The 27,741-nt window shown below is 36.6% G+C and overlaps 1 protein-coding gene across 9 annotated transcripts in view; it reads right to left on the reverse strand.

Moving 5' to 3' along the window:
- LOC108497133 (dystonin-like) overlaps positions 1–27,741 on the reverse strand; it is a 216,625-nt gene that overhangs the window by 25,292 nt on the left and 163,592 nt on the right. For all 9 annotated transcript variants that reach the window (XM_017814501.1, XM_017814500.1, XM_017814507.1 and 6 more), the window contains 16 exons: positions 27,453–27,671; positions 24,289–24,492; positions 21,221–21,452; positions 20,643–20,869; positions 19,818–19,940; positions 18,968–19,069; positions 16,839–16,940; positions 15,766–15,939; positions 14,833–14,988; positions 12,408–12,605; positions 11,774–11,902; positions 8,526–8,696; positions 7,414–7,569; positions 7,001–7,207; positions 5,204–5,323; positions 1,684–1,853 (listed from right to left, as the gene is read on the reverse strand). In XM_017814501.1, coding sequence (XP_017669990.1) covers positions 1,684–1,853; positions 5,204–5,323; positions 7,001–7,207; positions 7,414–7,569; positions 8,526–8,696; positions 11,774–11,902; positions 12,408–12,605; positions 14,833–14,988; positions 15,766–15,939; positions 16,839–16,940; positions 18,968–19,069; positions 19,818–19,940; positions 20,643–20,869; positions 21,221–21,452; positions 24,289–24,492; positions 27,453–27,671 — 2,690 coding nt within the window. The remainder of the gene's footprint in view (positions 1–1,683; positions 1,854–5,203; positions 5,324–7,000; positions 7,208–7,413; positions 7,570–8,525; positions 8,697–11,773; positions 11,903–12,407; positions 12,606–14,832; positions 14,989–15,765; positions 15,940–16,838; positions 16,941–18,967; positions 19,070–19,817; positions 19,941–20,642; positions 20,870–21,220; positions 21,453–24,288; positions 24,493–27,452; positions 27,672–27,741) is intronic.

Consider the following 27,741-nt stretch of genomic DNA (forward strand, 5'->3'; position numbering starts at 1 on the left):
GAAATTTTTCCTAATATCCAATCTAAACCTCACTTGGTACAATTTGAGACAGTTTCCTCTCATCCTGTCATTTGTTACCTGGGAAAAGAGACTGATCCCCATCTGACTACAAACTCCTTTCATCTAGAAAGCAATAAGGTCCCTCCTGAGCCTCCTTTTTCCAGGCTAAACACCACCAGCTCCCTCAGCCACTCCTCATCAGACTTGTGCTCCAGACCCTTCACCAGCTCCATTGCCTTTCTCTGGACACACTTCAGCATCTCAAGTTCTCTGTTGTGAGGGGTTCAGAACTGGACACAGCACTCAAGGTGTGGCCTCACCAGTGCCAAGTTGTCAGAGACTGAAACATTTAATGACTTACACATTCTAAGATCACCAAAAGACTTTTGCAAACTGGAAAGAAACAGCTGCTCACCCAGCAAAGCCCACCCCTCCCTGAGTACTGCCAAAGGGCCTTCAAACCAGGTAAGGGGGTGCCATTGTCCAGCCATCCGAGGTGTGGATGAATACCTGAAGCTACAAACTGGATCTCCAGATAACGGAAGAAGCAAATCCTGCAAAGTGGGACAGTCCCTCTTATCATGCCAATGTCTTCCCTTTACATAATTCTGCACATCTAGCCTCGGCTATGCACGTCAAATATCGGACCATGATGGATCCTGAATGATGCTGACACAACAGGCAGCTGCAGCTCTCTTACAAGATGTCAGAGATCAGTGACATGTCCCATGATACTACCCACTGTAAAACTCCTGGCCCCAGGGAGGTACAAAGCATTCTCACCTGAGCTAGAAGTGTATAATAACTCATTACATCTTTGAGTTTTGGCGGGGGGGCTTCCCCCAGCCCCAATGGATCAAGACCACCACTTCAACCAATAGACATGGAAGCTGCAACTATCAAGTTTCATCGCTGGATCCTGTGGGTGGTGACTACATATAAGTCTTTCAATCCTTATCCTTTCATTCCCTTTCTCTCCCTTATGTATTTCCTTAAGTGTTATCTTTATGCTTTAATATTGTTATGCTTTAATAGTGCTATATTGCTATGCTTTATTGCTATAGGTGCTTTAACATTGCTGTGCTTTAATAGTGCTATACTGCTATGCTTTAATGTTGCTATATTGCTATAGATGATAACACCCAAACCAGCAACATACCTGTTCACCTTTGAAACAAAATTGTTCTAAAATAAACCCTACATATGTATGTTTACAAACACAGATTACTCAGCGTCATTTCACTCTAATCCACCCCAAGGGATTTATTAATAAGAACCTGGGTTACCCTCCCCTTCTGGGGCAGGCTGCAACACAAGTACAGGGCAACGATCACTGCCCTGGTTCTGCTTGCCACACTATTGCGGATACAAGCCAGGATGCCACTGGCGTACTGGGCCATGTGGATATGCTGCAGGCTAACATTCTGTCAACCAGCACCTCCAGAGAACTTCAATCAGTTTCCCTTTTTAAAGGACTCTTCCTTCCCCTCCCTCCCCCTACCCTTCTTCCATACCAAAAGGAAAGCATGCATTTACAGTATTTTACTGCTTTGACACTCTTAATTATCAAACAAGCTAGCCACTCTGGTTTTACTTTTACACAAGAAAACCCAAAACAGAAGCCAAAAGAATTTTCCTAAGTATTTCTCTTATTTGATTAATAATGAGAGAGTTTTCATTTACCTTTCCACTGACTTTCCACAAATTGTATCCCACTTATCCCTTAGTTCACTCAGCATATCGTCAAGTTTCAAATTGTCATCAGCCAAGGTGGTTTTCTCTTTCAAGGAACGTCCAGTTCTATTCGTGGTATCATACACAGAATGTTTGGCACCAAGAGATTTCTGGAATTCCTACACATATGGAAGAAAAGGAAAAAACCCATATATCATTAACTGCTTACAGGCCATTGTTAATTAATTTTTGACATACTATTTGCAATGTTAATTGTAAATGTTGCTGCAAGAATATTTTAAACTTACTGCAAAATTTCTATGCTAGTGCCACAGTGCACCTGAAATTACGTGGGGCTTGACACTGGCAGATCCCTGCTTTTTGTCCTTCTCTGGGAATGTAGCTCTATGCCTACTGGAATAACTTCCACAAAATCCCTCCTTCGGCAAGGGCAATGATTCCTGTCCTACCATAATATTCCCAAATTTCAGCAAGGGGTGCCTGGTAGTGAAAGAACTGCTACTTTGGGAGCCATTAACTGAGCATTTTTCACACTACATTCTTACAAACTAGGATTTCAAGCCACTTGTAGAGCTCTCCAAGAGCTACAGAGGTTATTCTGGTTTAGCTCAACATGGGCAAGCTGGGAAACCTCCAACCACAAGCCTTTAACCAACTGACAGAGTAAATAATTAAATAAAGGAACACTTCCAAAAGACAACACCAGCTCAACACAGCAGCTTTGAAATGGCAGAAATGCTTGAAATATTTTATTTCACACCTTCATGAACCACTAGCAGGAAATCAGTTTAAAAAATCATAAATCACAAGTGCACTTTAAGGAAACTCTTATATATAGAATCAGGTATTCTTTTTTTTCCCCTTTTTTCTGTTACAAAAAAAAAGCAACATCTGCTTTGTAATTTAGTTTTTCCTCGCTGTCCTTTTGTTTTCCTCATATAAAACAAGGAAACAAACTTCAAGAAAGAATATAATTGTCAAGTTAGCACTAGAGTAAAAATAAATAAGATATTCAAAATAACCAGCTTTTTATAAAAGTTCCTTCAATATAAACAATACGTCTGTGCTTCTTTTATTTGATGGGGTTTGTTAACTACTTAACACTACATGCACAGTGTTACTAGATTTGCACCAGGAAATACAATTAAATTGTTGCCAGAGAAGGATTATACAGGAAAAACAGATTTAAAGGTGAGCAAAGGGTTGCAGTCATGCAGTTCATTCCTTGAGAGACTACATCATATCTACTTTCATTTGATTTTACAGACATGTAACTGAAAGTAGATTTTAGTTTAAGCTGCCAGGAGTAGACAAGTAAGTTAATTACTGAGATTACACTCATCTAGCTACCTTCCTTCTAAGGAAGATGGGCACATACAGATAAAATTAGCCAGGTTCATATAAATTTACAGTAAGGAACACTCAGCATTAGCACAGGAATAGATTGGGTGACCTAATATTGCTTTTTCCATTCCTGACTCCTAAAAATGAAAAAAAAATAAATTCTGATAAACAGACCATGAATAACCCCCAAAAGTCCCTGGCAACACACTAGATATGAGTGAGAGAGAAAACATATTATCTTGGCTTTTCTTTTTCAGGGACTTTTTTTTTTGGCAGTAACAGCTGGCAAAAAGCGAGTCCAAACTATTGCTTACAGCACACACTCAATTTGGATAGCAAAATCTTTAACTAAATGGAGCAAGGAAACCTTCAAGACTGGACAGAAAAGACAAAGACAGACACAGGGTATATGTGGGAGTGGAAGGAAAAGACTCAAAATACAAGGAAGGACATTGCAGTGCTGGGAGGTTTGACAACTCATTAAAAAACAATTGAGTTGATTTCTTGAGGGGGTGGTGTTTGAAGTTTGAAGTCACAAAGTTCACAGAACTCCCTCTGTCACACACATTCATCTTTTTTTCCTCCGGATCACCAGTTTCAATCCTTATGTCCCTGTAGCACATTTCATCCCATTCCTTAACAAGATTCAAGCAACTCAAGCAGAAATGCTCTGCAGGCATTTTATATGAAAGAAGCTATATCAATGACAGAAAGGATGAGTCTGCCAATATACGTGAGGAAGCTTGGGTTCATAAAACCTGTAGGTATAAGGTAAATACCAAGTTTATCAAGTTTAACATTTCTGAAGAGGGGAGAAGAATACAGGTAGGAGAAAGTCCTGAAAGGACCTCAAAGCAAAGTCACAAAGTGTTGACCATACTCGTTAGGTAAATATATATATATATATATATATATATATGAATATATAATGAAAAAGAGGAGTGAAAGGATTAGAAGATTAAGAGTCAGAGGAGACAAGAAAGACTGTCCTAACAGCAAGATTCCCCCTTGCCAGTTCCCATCACCAACTTCAAATTCTGGCAACAGCAGCAATCCCAAAACAAACTGAAATTGCAGAGTCAGCATAACAGAATGTCAACGTAGGTTTTATCGAAAAGTTTTAACAGCAAACACAGGTAAACTACTTTTGCTTGACCAACAGTCAGCTTTCTCACAGACTCATGGAGTAACAAATCATTAATATACATGACAAAACTTGTTGGAGGTAAGAGCAATCACCAGAAGCTACAGCAAAAATAAAAAGTTAGATATGTAAACTTTTGGGGATATTGTGCAGAATGAAAACATAGGAGTAAATAGAGAACCATAAAACTGACATGAAAAATAAATATGTGCCAAAATGTAGAAAATGAACAGTCTTTCAATACTCTGTCTCTGATGAAACTGCTCCATGAGAAATCTTAAGACACAATCGTATCTCTGAGGATTCTATCACTCACTCACTTGGTTCTCAATAATATATTATGCCAGACATTTTAGAGAAGTAAAAATGAAGTAAAGACTACTTTAGCCTTCCCTTTTGCTCTGTGTCTGCTAAAATTATCAAGCTTTTACATTATCGTTACATGTCTGAAAAGCCAGGTGAATGAGGGAGATTTTTACATTTTCACCTACAACAGCTGGGTTTGTGAAAAGTTGGTTTCAGAATTTGGAATCCCATGAAGAGAAACCACCTGTGCTATTAATAGTGTTACTGTATTTTCTAGGGGATTTCATTATCATTTCCTCTTGACATAAAAAGCAACTGCCAATCGAAATACAAGATTATTTTTCAGTTTTGAATTCATTCTGCAGTATTAAAAGGAAAATCAAATAAGTGGATGGTAAATTTTTGGTATAAATACTGAAAGAAAGCCCCTTCAGAGATTCCTATTCTGAAATGGTATAAATCTGCTTTTCAAAGTTTCCATGATCCTGTATTATTGTCTTTCCTCTTCATTGTTAACCATTCCCCAACATATCAGGAACTGTGATAAGTGTTTGGTTTTTTTTCATTCGGCCCCTCTTAAAACACCATTTAATTTGATATGAATAAACACTCCATTGCAGCAAGGCCACAAATCTACTTACTTTGCTGATTGATCAGCACAAGGCTGATAGACTTACCTACATTTCACTTGGCACTTTGCATTTCATGACTCACCTTGTGCTGTGCGAGCTGCATTTTTATTTTATCAGGGTCATTTGCAATTTCAAGATCTGAGTCCAGAGATTTCTCCGACTCTTCCAGCCATTCCATAAGTTTGTGCCAGGCTTCATGGAACTAAAGAAAAGTGAGATTTGTGTGGATTTTAAAATTCACTGGTTCATAAAACAGTTCAATAACATTAAACTCCAACCAAGACTGGCAGACTTTGACAAGATTTGATGTGTTTTTTCTCCCTGGTCTCTCAAACAGAACCAGTTAAACCACGTGGCCACTGTATTTAGCTTCCCTTCTCCTAAGTGAATTAGCAACCTTTAATGTACAGGATGTGCACACGTAGTATGCATCTGTCAGAGACATATTGGTAACATCTGTTGATGCGTTGGCCATTTAGATTTCTACATTTTTAGTAATGGATAGTAAATACAGAAAGAATGGGGATTAGCTATTGCTTATATAGGACGATAGCAGTAAATCACTGGGGAAAACTTCTGTCTGGATGACTGCCCAGGATTTTCCCTGTAACACCCCTGAATGCTCTCATTATATCAAATGCTATCTTGACGGGCAAGGAACAGATTTTTGATCTTCCTTCCTGTTTTGATGAAAAGAGCACTTTGGGGAAGTGCTCTTTTTTAGGGAAAAACTAAAGATTCAACGAGCTTTCACAAAGTGGCATCCCTTTGGGTTTTCATTTTTCTAAGCTGGTCATTTCTCTCTCTTTTGAAAATTCTTCTTGCTTGGGCTGCCTACACATGAAAGCACAAGAAACTAGTTCAGAAACTTCTCAAGGCTCCTAGACCCCGTTGTTCAGGGCTGTTGACTAGGCCTTGACACTGGTAGCCTTCAGTACTCCTTCAACACTCTACATAGAAAGTTGTCATCTTAATAATACTGTATTCAGCTTTGTAAATGGATATTGAGATGAAATCCATCTCGTTGCAGAACTTCTGGGTGTGGGAATGCACAAGAGAAATGCCTGGAAAATAAGTAACGTGATTGGCTTATGGGCTACTGCTCAGAAAACTTCTTGCTCTATGAGCTGAGTGGTGGTAGTGGTGAACATGGGAACATGGTTTGGCTGTGAACATCACCAAATCTTGAATGATCATGTTCACTTGAATAAAAAGAAGCTAGAATTTCCTACTGCCATTTAAACAGATTACATTTCTCTCACACATTTTGTATCTTCTCATTTATCTTTCTCGGTGAGGGAAACGTATCTAAAGAAAAAAACATGAATGCTTCCCAGTGAAGAAAATTGTAAAAAAAACAAACCAAAACAACACCTCTCCAGGTTCATAAGAAAATAAATGGAGATATATTATTACACAGAAGATATTGGTCCAGTAACTAACATAAGAGTCTGAGTGATAAGTGATGACTAATAATCAGGGCACAACATAGATCCAAGATGAAAATACTAAGGAATATTCCCACAGATTAGTGAAAAGGGGTCATCACATTCTTTAAAATATATGGGGTTGATTGTGAAACTTCTTTCTGAGGACAGATGGCACTAATACACATCTGGAATCCATGCTGTTACTTTCTTTTTTCAGACTGTCCTGTACTGCAGACAGAAGTCACTGCTCGGGTTGAAAATGACGCTTTCACCTCCCAAATGAAGTGCTCTATGATTGAATCACAGAAATTGCTCCACTAACTCAACACTGTCTGTTACACTAAACCCAGGCTTGCTTTGTAAGTGCTTTAAAGCACCATATTTGTCAAGAATCTGGACGCAATTACAGCTAAGTTCAAAGAGCTGTAAAACAGCTGTTGTCCCATTACCTGTTTGGCTCTTTTCCTTGCATCATCCAAAGCTCTTCCCCTTTCAACTAAGCGTTGAACTACTTTTTCCCATCGGCTCTGTACACTAATAAGCAGATTCTTAATAAGGACAACGTCCTGTTTCTGGCTGAAATATTTCAAATGCGTTCCAGTTTTGTCCAGTTCTATGATTTGATCTCGATGAGAGTTCACTTCTGTGGCAAAAACCTTGGGAAAAAAGGGAGAAAATTACTCAATATTGTGTTGCTGGGTAAACACTGAAAAAACTCAGTCTGATAAAAAATGATATAGTGAAAAAGACTATAAAATGTAATTTTAAAACAAATTAAATGTTTCTCCGAGTGCCAGCATTATAGGGTTCATTTGGACATTGTTACAGTATCTCCACAGAGTGGGAGAAAAACATTACATACCTTGTGTTCATCAATTTGAAATAAGACAGTGTCCAAGATAAGACTTGGCCGAGAAGCTGCAGTTAGAGTTTGCTCAGCCTGAGTAAGCCAGTTGATGAAATCTTGAAGTGAGTTGTGGAACTCTGTTGCTAAACTGAGGGCTTCTTCCAGTTTGGTCTGTAAAGATAGGTCATACTTTAATAGCAGTTGATACTGTGCAGGGGCTTTGGCCAAGGAAGCCATTTTAGTTCAGCACTTTACAGTAAACCATTTTAGTTGAGCATTTTAAAACACTTTTCCAACTTAAAGGTTTCTGAGTTTTAAAATAACAGCCTACATTTGAGCATATTCAAGGAGATGAACAGAAGAGTAACAACAAAATTATCTATGACAGATGAATAGAAAATACAGCACCTAGTATCAAAATAATTATTTTCACATTAGAACATATCTTCTACTACTTAATCCTAATGGGACATATGGATTTATCAGTTTCAACACAAAACCAGTAAAATCTCAGGAATCTAAGGTGGCAGTGCACTTGCAAGAGCCTCAAGGAGGTCATCAAACTTGCACTGAACAAAGAATAAGTTTTCCTAGACCACTTCTTTTTATTAAAGCTCAATTGTCATTTTGGTGTTGTCACATGTGTGGTGCATATCAGTGAAATCATGCTATTGTTCTGTTAGAACAGAAGGTAGTCACTTGAAGTAAGTGGCAAAAGGCCAAGAGTTTGGGAATTTTAAGAAAAAATGGATAAAAACTAGAAAAAATAATGCAGAAATTCTGTACTGAGAAGGAGGTAAACTTGAACGATCATTGAGTCTCTCCTGTCTACAATTATTGCAATAAAATCCGGAAAAGCCCTAGTCCTACTACATGAGCATTAACAGTATCAGTTAATGTATTTCTATAGAACAGACTTGAGCCATTCCCATCCATCTTCCCCCTTCCAAGTATGGGTAATTAACTTCTTGAAACTTATTTTTCTCAGTACTTTCTAAACATTCTGCCTGTCTTTACAATTGGTTTTAAATATAAAAGATCAAGCAAGTATGCACGCATAAGAGCACTGATCATTAACACCCTTAAACACATGATTTACACTTCCATTTTTATGTAAAAACACATACTTTTCTTTCACTGAGCTTTGTTTGCACAGATTCCCATTTTTCTTTTAAGTTATTTATGTCCTGCTCAACGTTTGTTTCAGTAGTCTCTGGGCATCTTGCAAGCATTTGCTGGCCTTTCTGCATTAGACACTTATATGTCTCCTCTTTGGCTTCAAAGGCAGCACAAAGTTCCTGAAAAAAGAAAGCACCAAAAAACAAGTAAGGTAGAAATTCGATACTCTTTCTAAATGCCAGTATACCATTTATTCCTCCCCCAACATTTAGTAGGTATGATTAAGACTAATAAAGGAAACATATGTAATTCATAAAACCCCAAATGAGCAAAGAAAGGGCCCAGTTCTTCAGGAAATGAGAACTTGTATTGTCTGTCAATGTCTTCTCTGAGATCCAAAGTTTGGCAAAGAAAGTACTACGCACTTATTACACAAGAGTTGCTACAGCTTGGTTGGTTTAAAGTCCATCTGTAGCCAAAACACAAGAAGTGTCAGCATTACACAGTGTGCTGAAAGCCCAGACCTCCAACATACACCTTCAAAAGTGGGTGGGACAACTTGGGAGGGCTGTTCTATTGTACATTGTCTGTTTTGGCTGTATATTCCTTCACTTGTTAGGCATGAGCACTGAAGACATTTCAGACATAGAAAACAAGCTGGAATAATAACGATAACTATATTTTACCTATTCACTATTTTACTAATGATGCATTTTTAACCATGTTAAAAGTAAGCTGGCAAAAGTCTGGGACCTCTCATGCCACACTCTCACTCAAATGGGCACATCCAATATTTCTAACAGACAAACCAAAATGCACAAAGTTGCTGCAGATGCCCAAATGACGAATGTCTTCCAGGAGATGAGGAATAAATGGCTTGCAAATAAGAGGAAAACTACTTTTTCCTCTGATTCCCAGGAGAAAAGCCCAAACCAAACACTTTCTTTGGGCTGAGAGACAAGGTACACAGGGCTTCTACCTGATCAAATAGGAGGGCAAAGCAGGAAGCAGGTTTAATCATGAGCTTAAGATTTTGACAGGACAGAAAGCTTCTTTGCTTTCTTTCTAAGGACTGTGAAAAGTGGTGTCACCTAGTCTGCTTCCTCCTACACTCCCAACCTTCCTAGAATATTTCTGGTTTCCATAACTCCCCAGAACATCTTACTGTCCTGCAGCACAAGAACCCCTCGGAAGTAAACACAAGAAGCACAGCACAGGTGAGACAAGGCAAAGCAGGCGTAGTTCCAGACACAGGGGCTGGGCTCAGCCTGACACAATGGTCCATTACAGTGGTTAATTTTGCAGTACAGTCACACTCTCCAAAGGGCAGAAGCAATTAAAGTTATTTTCAGGAAGAAACTGAGAACAATGATTGTTTTAAGAAAAGGAGAGGGATGTTCTGAGCAGCACTGGGACAGATAAAAAGGCCTCTTTTTAAGCCCCTTTCCTACTGGTGCCCTGTAACGTCTCTTCATATCTTTTGTTTTCCTGAAGCTGCCTTAGCTGGAAATGCAGCCCAATCTCAACTCCATTTGTGAGCTAATTATGGTTGAGGGATCTTTTATTCATATCCACAGAAACAGGTCTTATACACAAGAAGATGGTTCATAACTTTATTTCCAAAGAGAAACAAATCAAAACAATGCAAAACTTCCTCCTTCAGTTTCACGTCAGAAATGGTTTGTATCACTTAGGACCAAGTTTGAATTTGGAACTTATGATGAGCAGTAGTCAATATGACACTAGCCTTCAACATTTCAGCCACAAAAAAATAAAAGAGGGAGAGAGAACTAACACATATATGCACATAAGGTTTAACTAAAGAAAAATCAAGTTCTTTATTTTAAAGGTTGATAACAGCCAATGCCTGAAGTTATAGGATGGCCACCAGTATAGTAACAATCTGTTAAAGTGTTCATGTACAGTTAGGGAATGATTGTAGATCTAAAATACATATTACTGGGGACAGCCAGACTTGGTCCAAATATAATACTACATTCAGTTTAAAGGTCTTTTAACTAATCAATCTGTAAGCATTGTAGGTATAGAACATTTGCATAGCAAAAGAATGTAGTAAAGAAAATTCTGAAGCTTTCAATGGAAAAATTTTCAGTCCTGATTTGACTAAGTCCAGGATGAAAAAAGCAAAGAGCTCCGCTGACTTTCAGGGAATTGTAATTATATCTCACCCTCACAGGGAATAAAAAAAAAGCTCTTTTCTTCCTTTTTTTTTTCCTTTAAGACAAAAAGAGAAGGATCAGAGGGGTTCAAAACCACAGGATTATTTCTGTGTTTTGATCTAGCTTCCTGTTATAACTGATTTTAAAACTGTGAATTAAGTTTCTTTCTCAATTATAGTTACTGGCAAATTTTGGCAGAAAAAGAGGAAGGAAAAAAAATGTGCCCCATGTTGGTGAGCAATGACCTTTAGCATCATTCGAAAATAAAATCTTATTTTTAATGCTTTGACAATGCAGCATTCTAATGGAAACTGTGTTAGGCATATTCGAGTTCAAGGACAGTTCAGTAAATACCACTGTTACATCTGAGCCAGGAGTTCAGAAGTTTAGATCACCAGAAGTTTATATCCTGGCCTAATGGCATAGCATGATTTTACATAAATGGAGCGCTATGAACCACCTTCCTTTGAGTTAAGAGATCAAGTTTAAGTGTCTTTGTTTAAGCTCTACGGTTCTATGGGAGCAGAGAAATCCATGGAATGTTTCTTAAAGAGAAAGAAAGGGAATAATTCAGGCATCCTGGTCAGTTTGACATTTCTAGTTAAAGCACAGGCTCTATGAGCCAGTAGCCCTTCTTACTTCTATGCTAATGATGTCAGCTTTGGTTAGGTAAGGAATAAAGGATCAAGTCTCTTAAGTCAAGGTTCAATAAATGTGGGCTGCTTTTAGGTTCATCTTTAAATCTTAGAAAAAGCATTAATTTACTTATGGGGTCAGAAGAGAAAAGAAATCACTGAAAAATCTGCAAACATCTTCTGTTTTTCTTTCCAAGAATAAGGATGCAAAAGCTATTTTATTTGTCTCAACACGATTAATGGCTCAGCTTTGGGCATATGTCCCAACAGACTACTAAACTACACCGGAAATAAGTGCTGTTTTGAAGGTTATTAAATTTTTATAAGATACTGTACAGACATGGTGATATATAGAACGTGCTCCATATGTACCAAAAACACTCTTGAAAGATGGTTAGTTCTGAAATACAAATTGCAAAGCATTCTAATACTGATACTTACCATATGTGCATTAAGCTGCTCTCTTGCTGTTTCTGGTAAGCCTCCAACAGGTTTTGATGCCAACAGCTGACGTTCAGTGTCTGTCAGCCATTGCTGCAGATCTTCAACTTCACCATGGAAACCTTGCGCCTAAATTACACCATATCATTTTAGACCTTACTTAAAATGTTCTCCATTCTAATACCAGCTTAGGTGCATAAGTAGACTGGCAACAGATTTAATCAGATATTTGTAATGATCAAATGAAATGAAAGGGGAAGAAAAAAAAAAGAAAAAAGCAGACCAAAATATAAACTAGCTCGATTCAATCTGAAGGATAAAACCAAAAAACATGGAAATCTTGAAAGTAAGCTAAATGACCTAATGTGAGACCAGTGTTTTCCCTGAATAATATACCAATACAGAAATTTCACCCTTTAAAAACATGTAGACCAAAAGCTGAAGTCTTGTTTCAGCAATAAAAGAGACAGAGGCCAGCTGCAGAAGATACAGCTGGATTCAAACTTTCTCCAAATTCAGGGGTGTCTGCATTATGGTTTTGATTTAGGCGAACTTCTAATACGTGTATCTATGTATTTCATGTAAAAAGACACTTTTTCTGAGTTATTTCTATATTTGATCATTTCCTGTTCACCTGGATCAAGGCACTGTCCAGCTGCTGTTTCCTTTGTTCTGTTTTTTCCAACAAGTTTTGCCAGCGCTGATTCAGGAGTTCCAACTTGCTCCGTAAATTACTTGCTTCTTCAACAGCACTCGACTCAATCAGGTCATTTCCTGCTTTTTTAACAGCTTCCACCGTAGACTGATGAGCTAAAACATCATTTTGTAGCACCTACAATTGTAACACAGCATGTAAGACTGGCCATGTTGGTAAATTTACTGAATGAAGGCAATCACAGTGACTGAACTAGTTGCAGTCCAGTGACAACAGTTTAACATCAGCACAGGTATTAGCAATTAAAGCTAGTAACTAAGGCCTCTTCAATCAAAAGCACTAAAAGGACCATTCTGCCAAAATGACAAAGTTTATTTTTGTATCTTGGAAAAAATAATATATTCCCTCTGAATACACATATTTCTGAAATTATCAAAGGTTTCTAGTAGCCCTAGGGAAGAGTTATTTCTTCACTTTTCTTAATTTATGACATGCTTTTCTTTAATATGATTTTTCTTTGAATACTATGTGCCCACTGTGCTCTACAACAACTTGACTGCCACAATATCTTTTTATGCATTTCATGGCTCATTTCACGGCTCATTTCACATGAGTCAGGGTACTAGGACACTTGAGCTGTGCTAAAATCTTGGGAATGGTTGTAGTACTAACACCACACGAGCTTTTCCATCTGCTTAAAAACCCGTTATCACCAACCATAGTAAAACCATACAAGGCAAAAAGCACATTTGGGAAACAAATCCTGTTTTCAAAAGGACAGGGGAGGAAAAGAAGGTGTTAATATAGAACAAAAAAGAACAGAAAGAGAAAAACAAATAAGAAAAATGTTTGGGAGGGGAAGGTAAACCCTACCTAAAAAATTCAAGTTCATGACTACTGACTTCTATTGGGTCTGACTCAAACTTACCTCAAATGCTAGCATATGGAAAAAATATAAAGCTAAATACAAAGGAATTGTAAAATAAACTATATACAGCACATAATGAAACAGCAAGTCACAAGTAGCCCTTGAATACAAAATATCCATCACATTTACTTTAAGTCTTTTAAGCTAAGCACTAGAAGATTATTATTATTTTATTCTCCTAATGGTTAAAAAAGGGATATTCACAGAAGCAGACGCATCTTTATCCCTTCCTTCCTGCTGAGACTCACTAAGAACAAGGTCTATTCTTTCCGAAGTTATTCAAGAGATGGATGTTTTTCCAGGCTACCACAGGATGCACTACTGTGTGAACTTTCTAACCTATAAACTCTGTATTATGAAAAGGGAAGTAGATTCATTCATGTGTTTGCTGAAGTCCTTCATCACAGACATAAATGATGTCTGGATGCTTCTTCACTAGTAAAACACTTCCATTAGGTACAAATATAAAAGGTTCATGGAGCAGAACCTGGTTTTGTAATTCTATTTACTTTGTTTTGAAAGGGTCTGTTTGTAACAGTAGTCACATAGGCCATGTAGATATTGTGCTCCGCTCAAATTCCAACTAACCACACATAAGCCTTCAGAAGCTGCATAGCTGCATTAACACAGACAATGAAAATACCTTAATTATCTGTGTACTGTCAATTTCAATCAGTTCTTTCAAAATCCAAAATGAACTCTGAATACTTTTCACATCATATGCAGGCCAAAAATTAAGTGGCAGATTTAAAAGGAGAAGCTATATGAGGTTAGATTAAAATCTTCAAACCTAGAAAGAATATACCATCATGAACCGCAGTGTCACACAAAGAGGTAGGGAAGATCTCTCACTCCTGGGACATACTCTTCAAAACAAAGAAATAGTGGAAGCATTCTTCCATGGGCTCCAAAGTCACAGTGATGAGTAAAAATACTAACCCAAAAAACTAAAAAGTTAACCCTACATTGTAAGTAACAAAGAAAAAAAGATGAGGGGTTTAGAGATTTTCATAGAAGCATTCTCCGTGTTAGCTGGACCCAACTGACATACAATTCTGCCGAATTCAGAACAACAAATCACTATGTTCTGAGAAGGAAGAAAGAACCAGAGATCTGCAACAGTTGTGCAGTTTGTGAAACCTGGCTTAAACAAAAATAATCAAGGAGTTTATTGCTTCATGGAGAGTAGCAGGTGCAGTAACTTTTGAGCTCCCCAGGTCAAATGAAGGTGATTAGAGGTGGAGACTGGGGTGAGCAGCTCTTTTTTGGCTAAAACCTATACCACTTGCATAGCATATGCAAGAAAGGAAGGAATGTGGAGGAGTAAGAGGAAAGATACTATTTATTCCAAGCCTGCATTTCAGCTATAATCCACATCTTGGAAATTTATGTAGAGAATTATCAAGTTTTACAAGACTCATCCCGAAGATAAATATCAAAAGAACATTTCAGTTAATATTCATTATAATTACATACATGATGTTTGGCAAGTTCAATTTCAATAGCCTTGGGGTCTCCACCCACGGGTTTCTGTTCATTCAGCAGGTCTTCTGTATGTGTCAGCCATGTCAGTAACTCATCCAGGGCATGCTGGAACTGCCCCAAGGCTAACAAGGCACCTTCCAGCTTGTGCTACAGTAAAAATAAAATTTACCATAAAATAGTTTCACAGTGCTATTGAATTGTCTTATATTACCATTAGTCACCATAATCCAGAGCAGAGTCCATGCATATGATAGCATAAAAACCAGGGAGAAACAGTTACCCAGCGCAAGCAACTGCTTTACAATTAAAGCTGAGTTGGCAATTCCACTGTGAAGCCTTACATTCCAGGCTTAAATTCCTGACATTGGAAGAAGCCATGCAACTAGGGCAGAGTAAAGTTTGAAGGTTCTCTCATCAGGTATGTCAGTAGTTTTTCATCACTAAAACATAATTTCAATATAAATGCAATTCGGTGCATGATCTTTTTAAAATCTTTTCTTTGTCATGGAATGATTCCGTTTAGAAAAAATAATATACTACAAAGCACTGCATCTTTAAATCTCTCAGTTTGATAATATATGGAAAGAACACTGAAATAGTTAAATATTAAGTTGTTGGGGTTTTTTTCAAGTGCTCAGTTCAGCAGCTAATATTACTTTTGCCCATATAAACATGTTTTCAACTGCTACCAAACAAAATAATAATCATTCAGTGGGCACTGCTGATAGAGAATTTAAAAAGGGGTTTTTTTAAAAAAAAAACATAAAAACTCCTCAATGAATTGTAAAATTCAAATTCGATTACATATAGTTCTGTAATTTCCAAACTAAAAGGAATGTGTAAATTAATATAAACATTATACATAAAGATCTTTTTGCAGAAATCTGAGTCATGAATAAAGCCCCCACCTCCAAGCATATTTACCTGTCTACTTATAATTTTTTCTTCCAGACTGTCCCACAATATTTTGAGCTCTGAGAGAGGGTCTTGAACCGTGTGCTTGTCACTCTCCTGTGTTACCTTCTTCAGCAATAGTTCTGCCTGATGGTTTAGTCTTTCCATTTCTATCTGCTGTTGATAAGCTTCTGTCTTAAATTGCTATGGTAAATAGAAAAAGAATACAAATAAATGTATCACAAGTAATTCTATAATTCTATGTTCTAGCTCTTGTGACTGTAATGGGATAATGCTTTAAACTTCAAATGGAATTATTCTTCAAAAGAACTGAAAGCAATTTTCCTTTACTAGAACACCCTCTTGTACACATAACTTGTGCAGCAGTCTGAATACAACCTGCACACATACGTTTTTCTGAACTATGTAAGGTTATGATTCATTTGAAGTTACACCATAAACGAGATAAAACAACCTACCCACAGCCAACAAAATCTATAAGTGAGCAACAAAAGCAAGAACATTCTCTGATCGTTATACATCCTTGCTTTTTAAAAATAGCAGAACAGCCTACCAATGTCAGAGGCGTATTCAGTCACAGATCCAGACCCATGCAGATAGGTTTCTAAGTTAGCCTGAAAATTTTATTTTCACCTTACTCATGTACTGGGAATGTCATGACCTGTGTGAGCATTTAGATAAAGCCTATAATGGCAGAAGTAAAGCTTTGGAGGCATTTGCTTAGAGCCTCAAAGAATCTGTTCTCGTTAGAAACCAGAATATATAAAGGTCATAGCAAAAGAACCCTGTACATAATAACCTTATAGCTTTTGAAAGAGAATGAATGATGCCAAAAGTATTTCTGGGCTATCAGATTGTATTAAAAAATAAAATGGTATTTTCACCAAAATTTGGAATAGATTTTAGAATTAAGTACATTTTAAAACAAAAAGTTTGCAATGAAATATTTGGAAATTTTCATAGAGATTCTTTTTTAGCAGAAATTGAAAATGAAAATTGCTTTTGACCCTCGAAAAATACTAAACAACACAGATAAATGCAGACAGATGTAAATATAAAAGAAATAAATCACTAGTTCATACCTTAAGTTCCTCAGTTTGTTGCTTCACTGTCTCCAGATCTGTTCCAACTGGGGACATAGACGCTAACTTGCCGCCAGCAATGTCTACCCAGTCAAATAGTGCCTGAAAATCACAGAAGGAAATTCAAGTGTGAGCAGAGAAATACCATCATGTTTGAAAGTTGTATTAAGTAAAATATCAGAACTTCTTTTTTTTCATTCCAAAGAAGGTATTGCTGTGCTCTTTAAAAGAAAATAACTTTCTCAGCAAAAACGTTGCTTTTGCAATACAATAGAACAAATGTCAAGTATCCATGTAACAATTACAGGAATGTACAAGCTGCAAGACTGAATGTACAAGCTGCTGCTTCTATTAGCAGCAACGTTCTCACAGAATTATTCCTGCTGAGTTGCATTCTACTTCTTGTGTAAAATCTGCAATTTTTATGAATACCCTAGAAGGTAAATACAAGACAACTCTGTTCTACAGTTGTTTGGAGTGAAAACAGAAGGTGGTAGATAACATGCCTTAAATGAGAATTACAAGCAAACTGTTTTTGAAGAATGTTACTTGTGTAAGAAACATGGAACTACGCATTCAGTATATATTAGGTGGTGAAGGACCATAACTGAGCTAGAATGAATCTCCATAGGATAATGCAGTTATAACTTAAAAAAATAAGTGACATCTCCCCATTTCTGATGCTTTGTGGCTATTTCTTTTGCTTCTGATACAGTGCAGAACCCCAAGAATATTTCACATAGATTAAGAACAGCTGCATCAATCTGCGTAATTGCACAGGATAAAACCCACCTCTGCTAGGCCCTTTTCCTCCTGCCTATTATGTGTAGAGATATCATTGTGAAGAAAGGCTTAGGACAACTTGTTGAACTTGCCCACTGCTACACAGCTCGCTGAGAAAAGGAGAACTACCCCCAACACACTCAACACGATGAGGCAGCTGCAGTTAACAATATGTCCACAATACTTTTCATATTGTCTAGTGAAATAAGCGCAAGACAGCACTTAAATTCAGTTCTTGCAAAGTACCAAGCTTGTAGGATGTACAATGTACAGTCAAAGGAAATAGAAAGCACTTAAATCAATGGCTATTTTCCTAATTGTCTAGTCAATCTCTGCACAGTATGAACATGGGAGAACTTGGAGAAAAATACTAAGTGAGGATGCACTGCAAAACAGGCATGTTGCATTATTTTAAGCAGTGTTCTGCTGCTTGATCTGCACCACATACAGAAGTAACTGCCCTCAGTGTCATGTGAAATTTAATTTTAATGATTTTAATGAACCAAAGAAGACAGTAATTTCACCAAGCAAAAAAAAATAATCAAAAAAACTCCAACAGCTCATAAAGAGAAAAGACATAGAATCAAAGAATAATTTGGGCTGGAAGACCTTTAAAGGTCATCTAGTCCAACTCCCCCTTGTGATTTTTTTTTAAACTTCATCAGTTGTAGGAAGTACAATGTACAAGACATCTTAAAAAAACTGAAAAACTGCTGGAATATTTACCTACAGATTTAAAAAGGGAATCATCTTCTAAAGTATTGTGATAGGATAAATTATACTGAGTATAATGGTCCAGCAACATTATGTTAATAATATTTTTTGCCTAAAATATAGAAACTTGACTAGTTGACCTACAAAAGAGGTGGAATAAAATTCAAGTCCTTTAACCATCCTCCATTAAAAAAAAAAAAAATAGCAGCAAGCTAGTATATGGACTTGTAATCTGTTCCTTTCAGATCATGAAGATGTGTCGCATAGCATGTGAAGAACTATCACAAGAAAATGTGAGCAGGATTACTATGAACGTGTGCTATCAAAAACCCTCTGTTCTTACCAATAAACAAGGAGACATTAATTTTTAATCTAAACACAGTGCAATATATGGACATGGAAAACACACACGAAGAAAACACCCCAACAGATTTATTCTTTAATGCAAAACCCTCCCCAACAAAATAACCCCAACCAATCTTGAGAAAAAATACCTGCCTCCTGAAGAAAATAGTCACTACAATCAGAGTGATACATTACTTGTCACCTACCTAATCACATAACACTTTTTACTACAACCACATTAAATACCATTGACTCAAGACTGGGTTAGGTATATCACATCATCTTACCTGCAGTCCATCTTGGTATTGAACAGCTGCCTGCATAGCTTCAGCAAGCTTATCAACTCGTTCTTTCCATGTTTTGTTTAGGGCATCCCAGGCAGAATTCAGCTGCAAGTAAGTGCAATTTACTCCAATGGACAAAAGAATTTTACCGCTGTATAATAAGCATTTACTAATTCTTCACTGATCAATAACACTAATTAACTAAGCATGAATAGTTCGTATTCATTCCATACTAATGCTCTTGTTCTCCCTATCTAGTTTCTTTCAGAATTCACTAGAGGTTCAGAATTCACTAGAGGTTCTGGATTACAAAAGCTCTAACCTTCAATACTGATTGAATGTTTTTATTAACATAGAAATTATAGTTAAGAGAGGAAATACTACTAAATCATTTAGAGTTGCATCATTATAATAAAAGTAGCTTAAAGGACTAATACATTGCAGAACACTAGAAAAATTAAAAGTACTTTGTAGTCATCCAAGCAAGATTATCTCGGTTAAGATATCTCACTGGGCATAAACCAGATATATCCGAAATTTATTCTAACATTACTTTTGCAAGAAGTAGTCATCTACCATATTAATCAGTGAGTATTTAAAAAAATCTTTTACAAAAAATCAATGTCTGTCTTTTACTAAAAATCAATGAAATAAAACAGTCCGTACATTCTAATCTAATCTAAGATTCATTTACTCAAAAGGCAAACCTTACTTTACCATAAGAGCTTCAGGGATGTCTCACTTTTGCCACAAAATTTTTATTTTCAAAATTTGTTGGGGGCATGGGGAATATACCAATTTCAGCTGAACAAGCATCTCACGTAACAGACCTAAGCATATGCATTTCCCATACCTCATCTATACTCTTGTTTACAATAGGTTTGTCAGGCTCTCCACAAGCAGCTCTAAGTTCAGAGCCAAGGCTCACAACTGTTTCTAGTTCTTCTTGTAGTCCATCAATTTCTTCTTTAGCAGCCTACAAAGAGAAAAAAATCCAACACTGCTATTACTAAATTTAATAATCTGTGTACAACTTGCTTTCAAGATGAAACACAGCACAATTCCACCTTTGTTTTCTTTCAGGTCACTCGGACTTATAGCTGGACGCTTAAAATACAAGAATCCCTTTGCAGTATCAGAGTGAAATCAGCTGACATCAGTCTAAATTGTAACAATGGCTTATGATATCATTTTGCAGGAGATGGAAAAAATAAACAGGAAGTTTTAAATTAGATTTCTTTAATCAGAGTGTCTTCTTTGTCAGAGGTTATCATTCAACCTTTAAATCTTTAACTATCAGCATAAGTAATTACAGGCTTAGAGGATAATTCATAGAGCATGATACATTTGTACACCTTTCATTTAGATGTTACATAGTACTCAAGGAATCTAAAGTATGTATAACTTTTAAGAGTCTCGGTGACATGGTTATTATACATATGTTTATAAACAAATAAGGAAATATAATAGCAAGCACATGTTGCATGCTTATTGCAATTAAGCACTGATACATGTTATTTACTGTAGACTCTTGAGGTACCATTATTGTAAATTTCTACACAATTATCCCTCTTGGTCTCTAACAAATAATATATCCTCCTGTGGTATTTCATAGTAATTCTGTTTTTCATCTGCATACCATAAAGTACTTCAAATGAACAAATTACTTGCTACTGACCTCTGCAGCTTCTTGCTGTTGCTTGACTACAGATGGGTCAACTCCAGGTCCCTCCAGTTCTCGAATAAAGTCCTGAGTATCTTTAATAGTAGCTACAAGAGCCATATGATCACACCAAAACTTTTCAGCTAGTTCCATTACATCCAATAGTTTGGCCTCCCTTTCCTCAGTCAAAGTCTGGATGTCTTCCCAAACTAGGACCATTTGGTCCAGTTTATCTTGAACAGCTAAACAACAAAGGAACTAGATTACTACCTTGGCAAACAATTCTTGGTCATAAATCTCTCTCTAGTTCTACAGCAGAAACATATGTGTACATTTTTAAATTTAGACTCTAAAATTGTTTCTTTATAGGACTCCTTATAACATTAAGTGGAAACAAACACTATGGCCTTTAAAAATAAAACAAAGGTCATATCCACAATTAATTATTTTAAATGAATGCTTTGCTTTTATAAATCTTTAGCAGCTTCTCCAGAAGAACACATTCCCCAGATTAGTGGTCATCAGAAATGAAGAATTTTATATGCTGCAGCTTACTGCATTTCCACTACATGAAAGTTTCCTCAGTCTACTACCTTTAGCAGATATATCCTTATCAGTGCCTTCTGAGCGAGCAATCATTTCCTCCCCTCTCTGTTTAAGCGTCTCATACACTGGCTGAAGTTTTTCCAGATCCACAGATACATTCTTATTTTCACTGATTTGCTCTTTAATCTTCTCAACCTCTGCCGAGATTGAAGGTGGCTGCCTCAGACGTTCAGCTATGCGTTTCAGACTCTCAAGAGTTGGATCTATCTTGTCATGAAACTGGGAGGGGGGTAAAGGACAGAAAGAAGTGGAAGAGAAGTTAGAAAAAAAAACCCCAAACACAAAAAATGGCATCTGAAATTCTCTTGGAAAAAGGTGCTTTAAAATTATCATCTCTATCAAACATATATATGTGCAACTTGCAATGCCCCCCCTCCTGGCTCTTTTAATATCTAAATTGCAAAAATAACCTTGCAAAATGGTACCTCCTGTCAAATTTAAGAATTTTACTATTAAGTTGGTGTTCAGTCCTGAGACACTTCCTCTGAACTACAGCAGAATTTACTTGCACTTAGTCCTGTGTAATTCATAAAGTAGTGGTAGCTTATTTTAGGGAGAAATGGCTTTCTGATTTCATCATTTAGAAAGATATTTACCTTACAATTAAATACATACATTTTCTTGTTACAACCAATATACTATCGATTAGGGCTTGATATGTGAGGTCATTCAAAAAGACATTTCTCAGTGGACAGGTAGTGTTTGCTCGTGCAGTAAAGGTATGTTAACCTTCTGAAACTAAAAGCACACAATAGTGTATATAGTATATTCATCCATGTTTGACTGAGCCCAGGTAGGTGCTCAGAAACTGAATTACAGTTGTGTTAATATGGTTCAAACTTTGGCATAGGTCCAAAGTTAGCCTTTACTAATATGCTTTTGGATTCACAGAGATTCCTAAAATCTCACACCACCATGCCCCTTTTCGAATTAAAGAAATCCATAAATTGCGGGTGCATTTAATGACCCTCCAGGATCTACAAAAAGCACTCCTGACAACACTTGGGAAAGGTGCTAGGAAGAGCACAGCAAAACAAGATTACCTTATGTGAACAAATAGCTACATCCCTTCTATTCAAAGGAACATAGGCAATATAAATGTAATTACTTTTTCCCACCACACAACCCACTTCAAATCAGACTCTGTGACTAATGTTATGGCACTCAGTGTTTTTGTCAGAAGTGTGAATGTCATACAAGCCAGCAAAATGTGTTATGAAAGATAAGTAGCCTTCCCACATTCAAGACTTCTGAAAAACTGATTGTGGCAACAAAACCTTACAAAAATTATAAAACCTGAAATTAAATTGGCAATATTTAGGTCTAATTTAGGACATTTTTAAGTTGTCAGTGCATTCAGTGGCCCTCCTTGTACTCAAGCTCAATGAATGAGACAGTGTTTTAGAACTTAAAAGGAAGAAAATGCAAGTAATGACACCCTCTCATTCTACCTCAATATGTTATGCCGTTCCGTTGATACATAATGCAATTTAATATAATTTAAAACCTGAAGAGTTAAATAATTATTTTTCAAGGAATGTCTAGACAAACATCGACATAGACATCACAGTACAGAGCTGTGATAATATATATTTATGTATCTTAATAAAAAAAGAAGATTATATATAATTACATTCTGTAGACATTACAGTGTTTTGCTTTGACATTTGCATATACATTTAGGTATATAAAATGAACCATAAAGTACTGCATAAATAATTTTTTTCTCAACATCTGATTATATTTTAGGTGTTACCAAAGAATGCATTTCTAATTCTTGCTTTCTGTTGATGTCTATCACATACAAAACAGGGACTCGAATACTAAGTAAATATCTTGATTTTCAAATAGGCAACTCCAAATATGGGGAGGACCAAGCATTTCTGACATAGAAAAGCACAGGATCTAAATAATCAGGCATCTTTCAGAGGTATGAGTAAAGGTTGTTTAAAATGTATATACATTTTATATATATATACACATATATGTGTATATATACATATGTTATATACATATAACCAGTTCAAAAGCAGGATGACATCCGATGTCACTTATTTTTGCCTCACATTCTTAAACTCAGTCTCCAGGGGCTAGGAATAAGACATTAAGTATAACGACCTGACAAAAATTATTTACAATGTAGACTCGATAAGCACTTCGAGGTGTATTTCTTTATTTAGTATTTAAGATCTTAACAGAATATAGCACTTAATTTCCAGTGAACAGGGAAAAAAGGGGAATTTCCTATAAAAACACTAGTATAAAACAAAGTATTTTTATTCAGGTTTTTGTATGGGTTTATGTACAACGTTTTACCAAGTTCTTTTCTGAAATCTGGGGTTGAGTAAAAGAAGTTCAGTGTGGATTTAATGGCAATTAACCCAATATTTAACAGTAGCTAGAGTGCAACACCTGACAATCCTCTATTTAGGTTCATTTCATAGGTTGGTGAAGCTATGAAATGAAGATGCTACATTTGTGGACCTGACCGGAATTTTATGTTGATGATGTTTTGTGAAGTCTGACTTTGCTTGTAATACTTTTCTGTAACAGTTTCAGTATATATTACATTAAGTTCTTTTGGGTCTGCAGTTAAGAGCATATGCTATTAACACTGCTAAACTACTCTCTAGTTCCACTGGTAACTCTCTGCTAACTTCAGTTGCCAATTTCTAGAAATAACTATACTCAAATTAACTGATCAAAAGTGACATTCATTTAAAAATTAAGCATCAGCTACTAACAGACCAGTAAGAGAACACAAAAGTGAAAATAAAATCCCACATTTTTAGACTTCTTGATTTTTTACTTCAAAATTAAGTAGCAATAACATTTTTCAGTTGCTACAAAGTCATAATACTGACCAATATATAAAATTATAACCTCTCAAGAAATAGAAAAATCAGTGCCATTAGCTGTGATATGAACATTCGCAGGCTATTAGGTTGAAAAATCCAGGTGAAGCAGCAGTTTAGTCTTGATATATACATATAAAATGACAATGTGTATTTTTCCATTGAATGAACCCAATTATATTTTAAACTTAAACTGATACCTGGGTACACTGAGAAATGGCTTCATCCAGTGCCAGTGCTCGCTTTTTGACATCTTCCTTGATTTTACTGTAAAGGATGTCAGCTGCCACATATTTCTCTTGGATAGAAAAACCTTCTCCTGGGCTCAGCTCCAGCAACTGAGGCCCAGTTTTGTTCATCTTATCTATATGAGGCTTGTGCTCAGCGATCAGCTCACGCAGTTGCTATAACAAATGAAACAACTTATCAGTTTCTTATGCTTGCACCACCACATTACAACTGTCCACACTTCCAACACGTCCAGCTGGCAAGAAATTCTAAACAAATACCCTTCATCCTAATATAAAGCAGAAATAAAGTTAATGACTGCTTTGCCAGTGATCATTCCCATTCCAACAGAGAGCTATCCAGGCATAAAACATCAGAATTAGAGACACACTGGAAATGCCTGTGCAACACTCTGGTAGGACATATGATTACAGGTAAAATATAAGATGCTAACCATGCATATGATGCTAACAACAGACAGTCCTCATCATATTTAGTACCTATAATAACAGAAATGGCAACAATATTCCAGACATGGGCGTAACACCACCACATGTATACTTTTCATGTTGATACTGGTCACTTGCTGCAAAGCCTTTCATTGAGGAACATCACAGAAAGAGGTACTGGCATTGCAAGAAAATTAATTCAAATTATCCTTGATTTAAGAAGAGGAAACCAGCACAATGGAGAGTCAAGGAAATAAGTGAAAGGACAAAAGGACATGGAAGGGTGATCAGTAGAGACTTATCAACCTAGTTTACCAGTCTCTGGCCACAAGACCCCTCTGTCTTCATAACAGCACTATTATTTTACTGACACGATGTTTAACAAGTAATTAGTAAGTGAATTAAATTTGACCTCATCTGTCTACTGCCTCTCATCATCCACCCCTGAATTTAAAACTGTGCCAAAGATTGAGCAGAGGCTTGTGGCAGCGAAATGTCATAATGCGTCTTCCAACTTGTCTAAGGGTTTCAGATTTTCTTCCTTGCGCCCATAGAACTGACAAAAGTGAAAGAGTTTTTTTGTGGGAATAGCCCCATCCTTCCTTCATTTTATTTACTTTCTCATATTTTACCTCCCTTTTCAGAAAAATCCACTGTCTTGCGAGGCACTGTCCCTCTCAGTGCCGTAAACTTCATGTGTTCTATCCTACAGCCCCTGCACAGGGACATGAGAGGCACATGCGCTGTTCCTCCCAGCTGAGAGTTTGTTTAAATTAATGAAGACACAGAAAAGGGCCTATATCAGTCTCAGTGTAAATAAATTCTCTTCAACTACGGTCCTTCCCTTAAAAAGAAATCCTGATACTGGCTTGCTTCCTTGCTCCTCCCCAGAAGAGCACAGGTTGAGAAGACTGAAAAGACAGTGACCACAACTCTTCACAGTCCAAACAGCAATGAAAATATAACCCTTCCTTGATTCTAACTACTTACTTTGAATGTAACTCTATTTGTATACCTTGCCACAAGAAAAATAATGTTGATTAGCAGAGAAGAGGAAAAGGAGAAACTAAGAATAGTTTTAAAGTTTTTAGAAAATAATTGCATGTGTTTTACTTTTGAGCACAGAGATGATTTGACACAAGGCCACAGGAGTGGATATTTCTGGGTCCAAACCTTATGCTAATACTCTGCCCACAGCTCATTTCAAAACAAACTGACTGCATATTACTCGCACAGAATCAAGTCTATGAATTTCACAACTTGGAACAAAGATAGTCATCAGTAAATACATCAGAACAGAAATGTTAAGTTGCCAATTCACACTGAAAACGACCTTTTTCCCTTCTTCTTCTTTTTAACAGAACAATGAATGATTTGGTCTTCTCCATGATCTACTATTGGGTAAACAATTCCAGTAAACAAGTGTTTAGGAGCAGATTACATGTTAAGAGGGCCTAACATTAATCTTCTAGTTAACAAACAAATCTCAGCTAATGGCATAGCCCGGGGAAAATGCAAAAATAGAAGCTCATCTGAAAGGCCTCTCATGGAAGCAGCACGATTAAAGTAGATGAGGAACAATCCTGCAAGTAAAGTAAGCATGATATGGTTCGTGGTGGCTAATCAAGATAGTTTGTAAAGCTCATGTTATATAGCTAGTCTTAACAGAACTTGTTTGTTCATTCTGGACATAATAGGAAACAAATGAGTGAACCCAGTGTTTACCAGTACATAAGAGTGGCACATTTCATCAGCTGGTCTCAGAGTAAACAAGACTGAAGCCAGCGTTCATCCTATCTAACTTGAGTCACTTAATTGAGGCAGCTAAAATAATCAAAGAAAAACTATGCTAGCAGGGAGAGACAGGTATCTCCAATGGCCATACAGATTTTGCATCTGCCAAAACATGCAGGATTTTAACCTCAGTGGGATACATCTGATTCCATGTGATAGTAGTAGTCACTGTTAAGATATACTAATTTTTATCCCAGCTGATTGTATATCCATGTAAGAGAGCCCACACAGTGACCAGTCTACAACACTGTTGCCTCTATTTTGTGATGTTATGGTAAACAATTATTTGTTTTAATTAGTACATAACAAACATTCTTGACATCAGAAATTATTTGGTTGGATCCAAGCAAGCAATTTTTGGCTCTCTAATTGTCCATTTTCCTGACTCAGGTAAGTGTAGTTTCAATGTTACGAACAAAATAAAAGCTAAATTTTTTATATGTGCATAAGATCAACACGTGCATATCTGTATACAGACTGTACCCCCTTTTTGTTTCTTGCTCCAACAACTCATGCCTGTTCTTTTTGTTTATGGGTTTGGTTTGTTCCAATACTAACATTAATGCGTACTTTTAAATATACTTCTTAACTAATAACTTACGTGCTCAGTTTTCTCAGTACAATGGTAATTTTTTTCTCCTTTAGCCTTCTTTTATGCTTATACATCATTTGCTGCCTTCTCCAGAGACTCTTGTTTGCATGCACAGTTTGGTAAACAGTAGAGGAATGATTGAAAATATATTTACTTTGTATTATTATTTTAAATAATAGTGTTTTTTCAACAGAAGAATATCTGTTTGGTTTTTGAAGCATTTTGCAGAGTACTCCACAGTTTTAGCAAAATACTTCCTAGGTTTTGACTCTTCATTTTTCAAAACTGGGAAAATGCTTACCCTGTGTTCTTCTTGTTGTTGCTTTAAAGTTTCATATTCAAGGGCTGGTGCAGGAAGCTGAGAGATGATCATTTCCGTTTCAGTTAACCATGGCCAAAGTTCTTCATAAGTCTCCCAGAACTGGTTAACCAGGGACTGAGCCCGTTCCAGCTGAAGGTTTCTCTCTGAGTTCATTTGACAGACTGCATCATATTTCTGTAAGAGGCTTTCCATTTTTTTCTGTAAAGTAATATTAATAAAAAACCCCAATGTATGTTTTTCCATGTGTCCACTACCCTAATTTCTAAAC

This window comes from Lepidothrix coronata, unplaced genomic scaffold, assembly GCF_001604755.1.
Source record: "Lepidothrix coronata isolate B3197 unplaced genomic scaffold, Lepidothrix_coronata-1.0 Scaffold45, whole genome shotgun sequence".
In the NCBI taxonomy this organism is placed as follows: domain Eukaryota; kingdom Metazoa; phylum Chordata; class Aves; order Passeriformes; family Pipridae; genus Lepidothrix; species Lepidothrix coronata.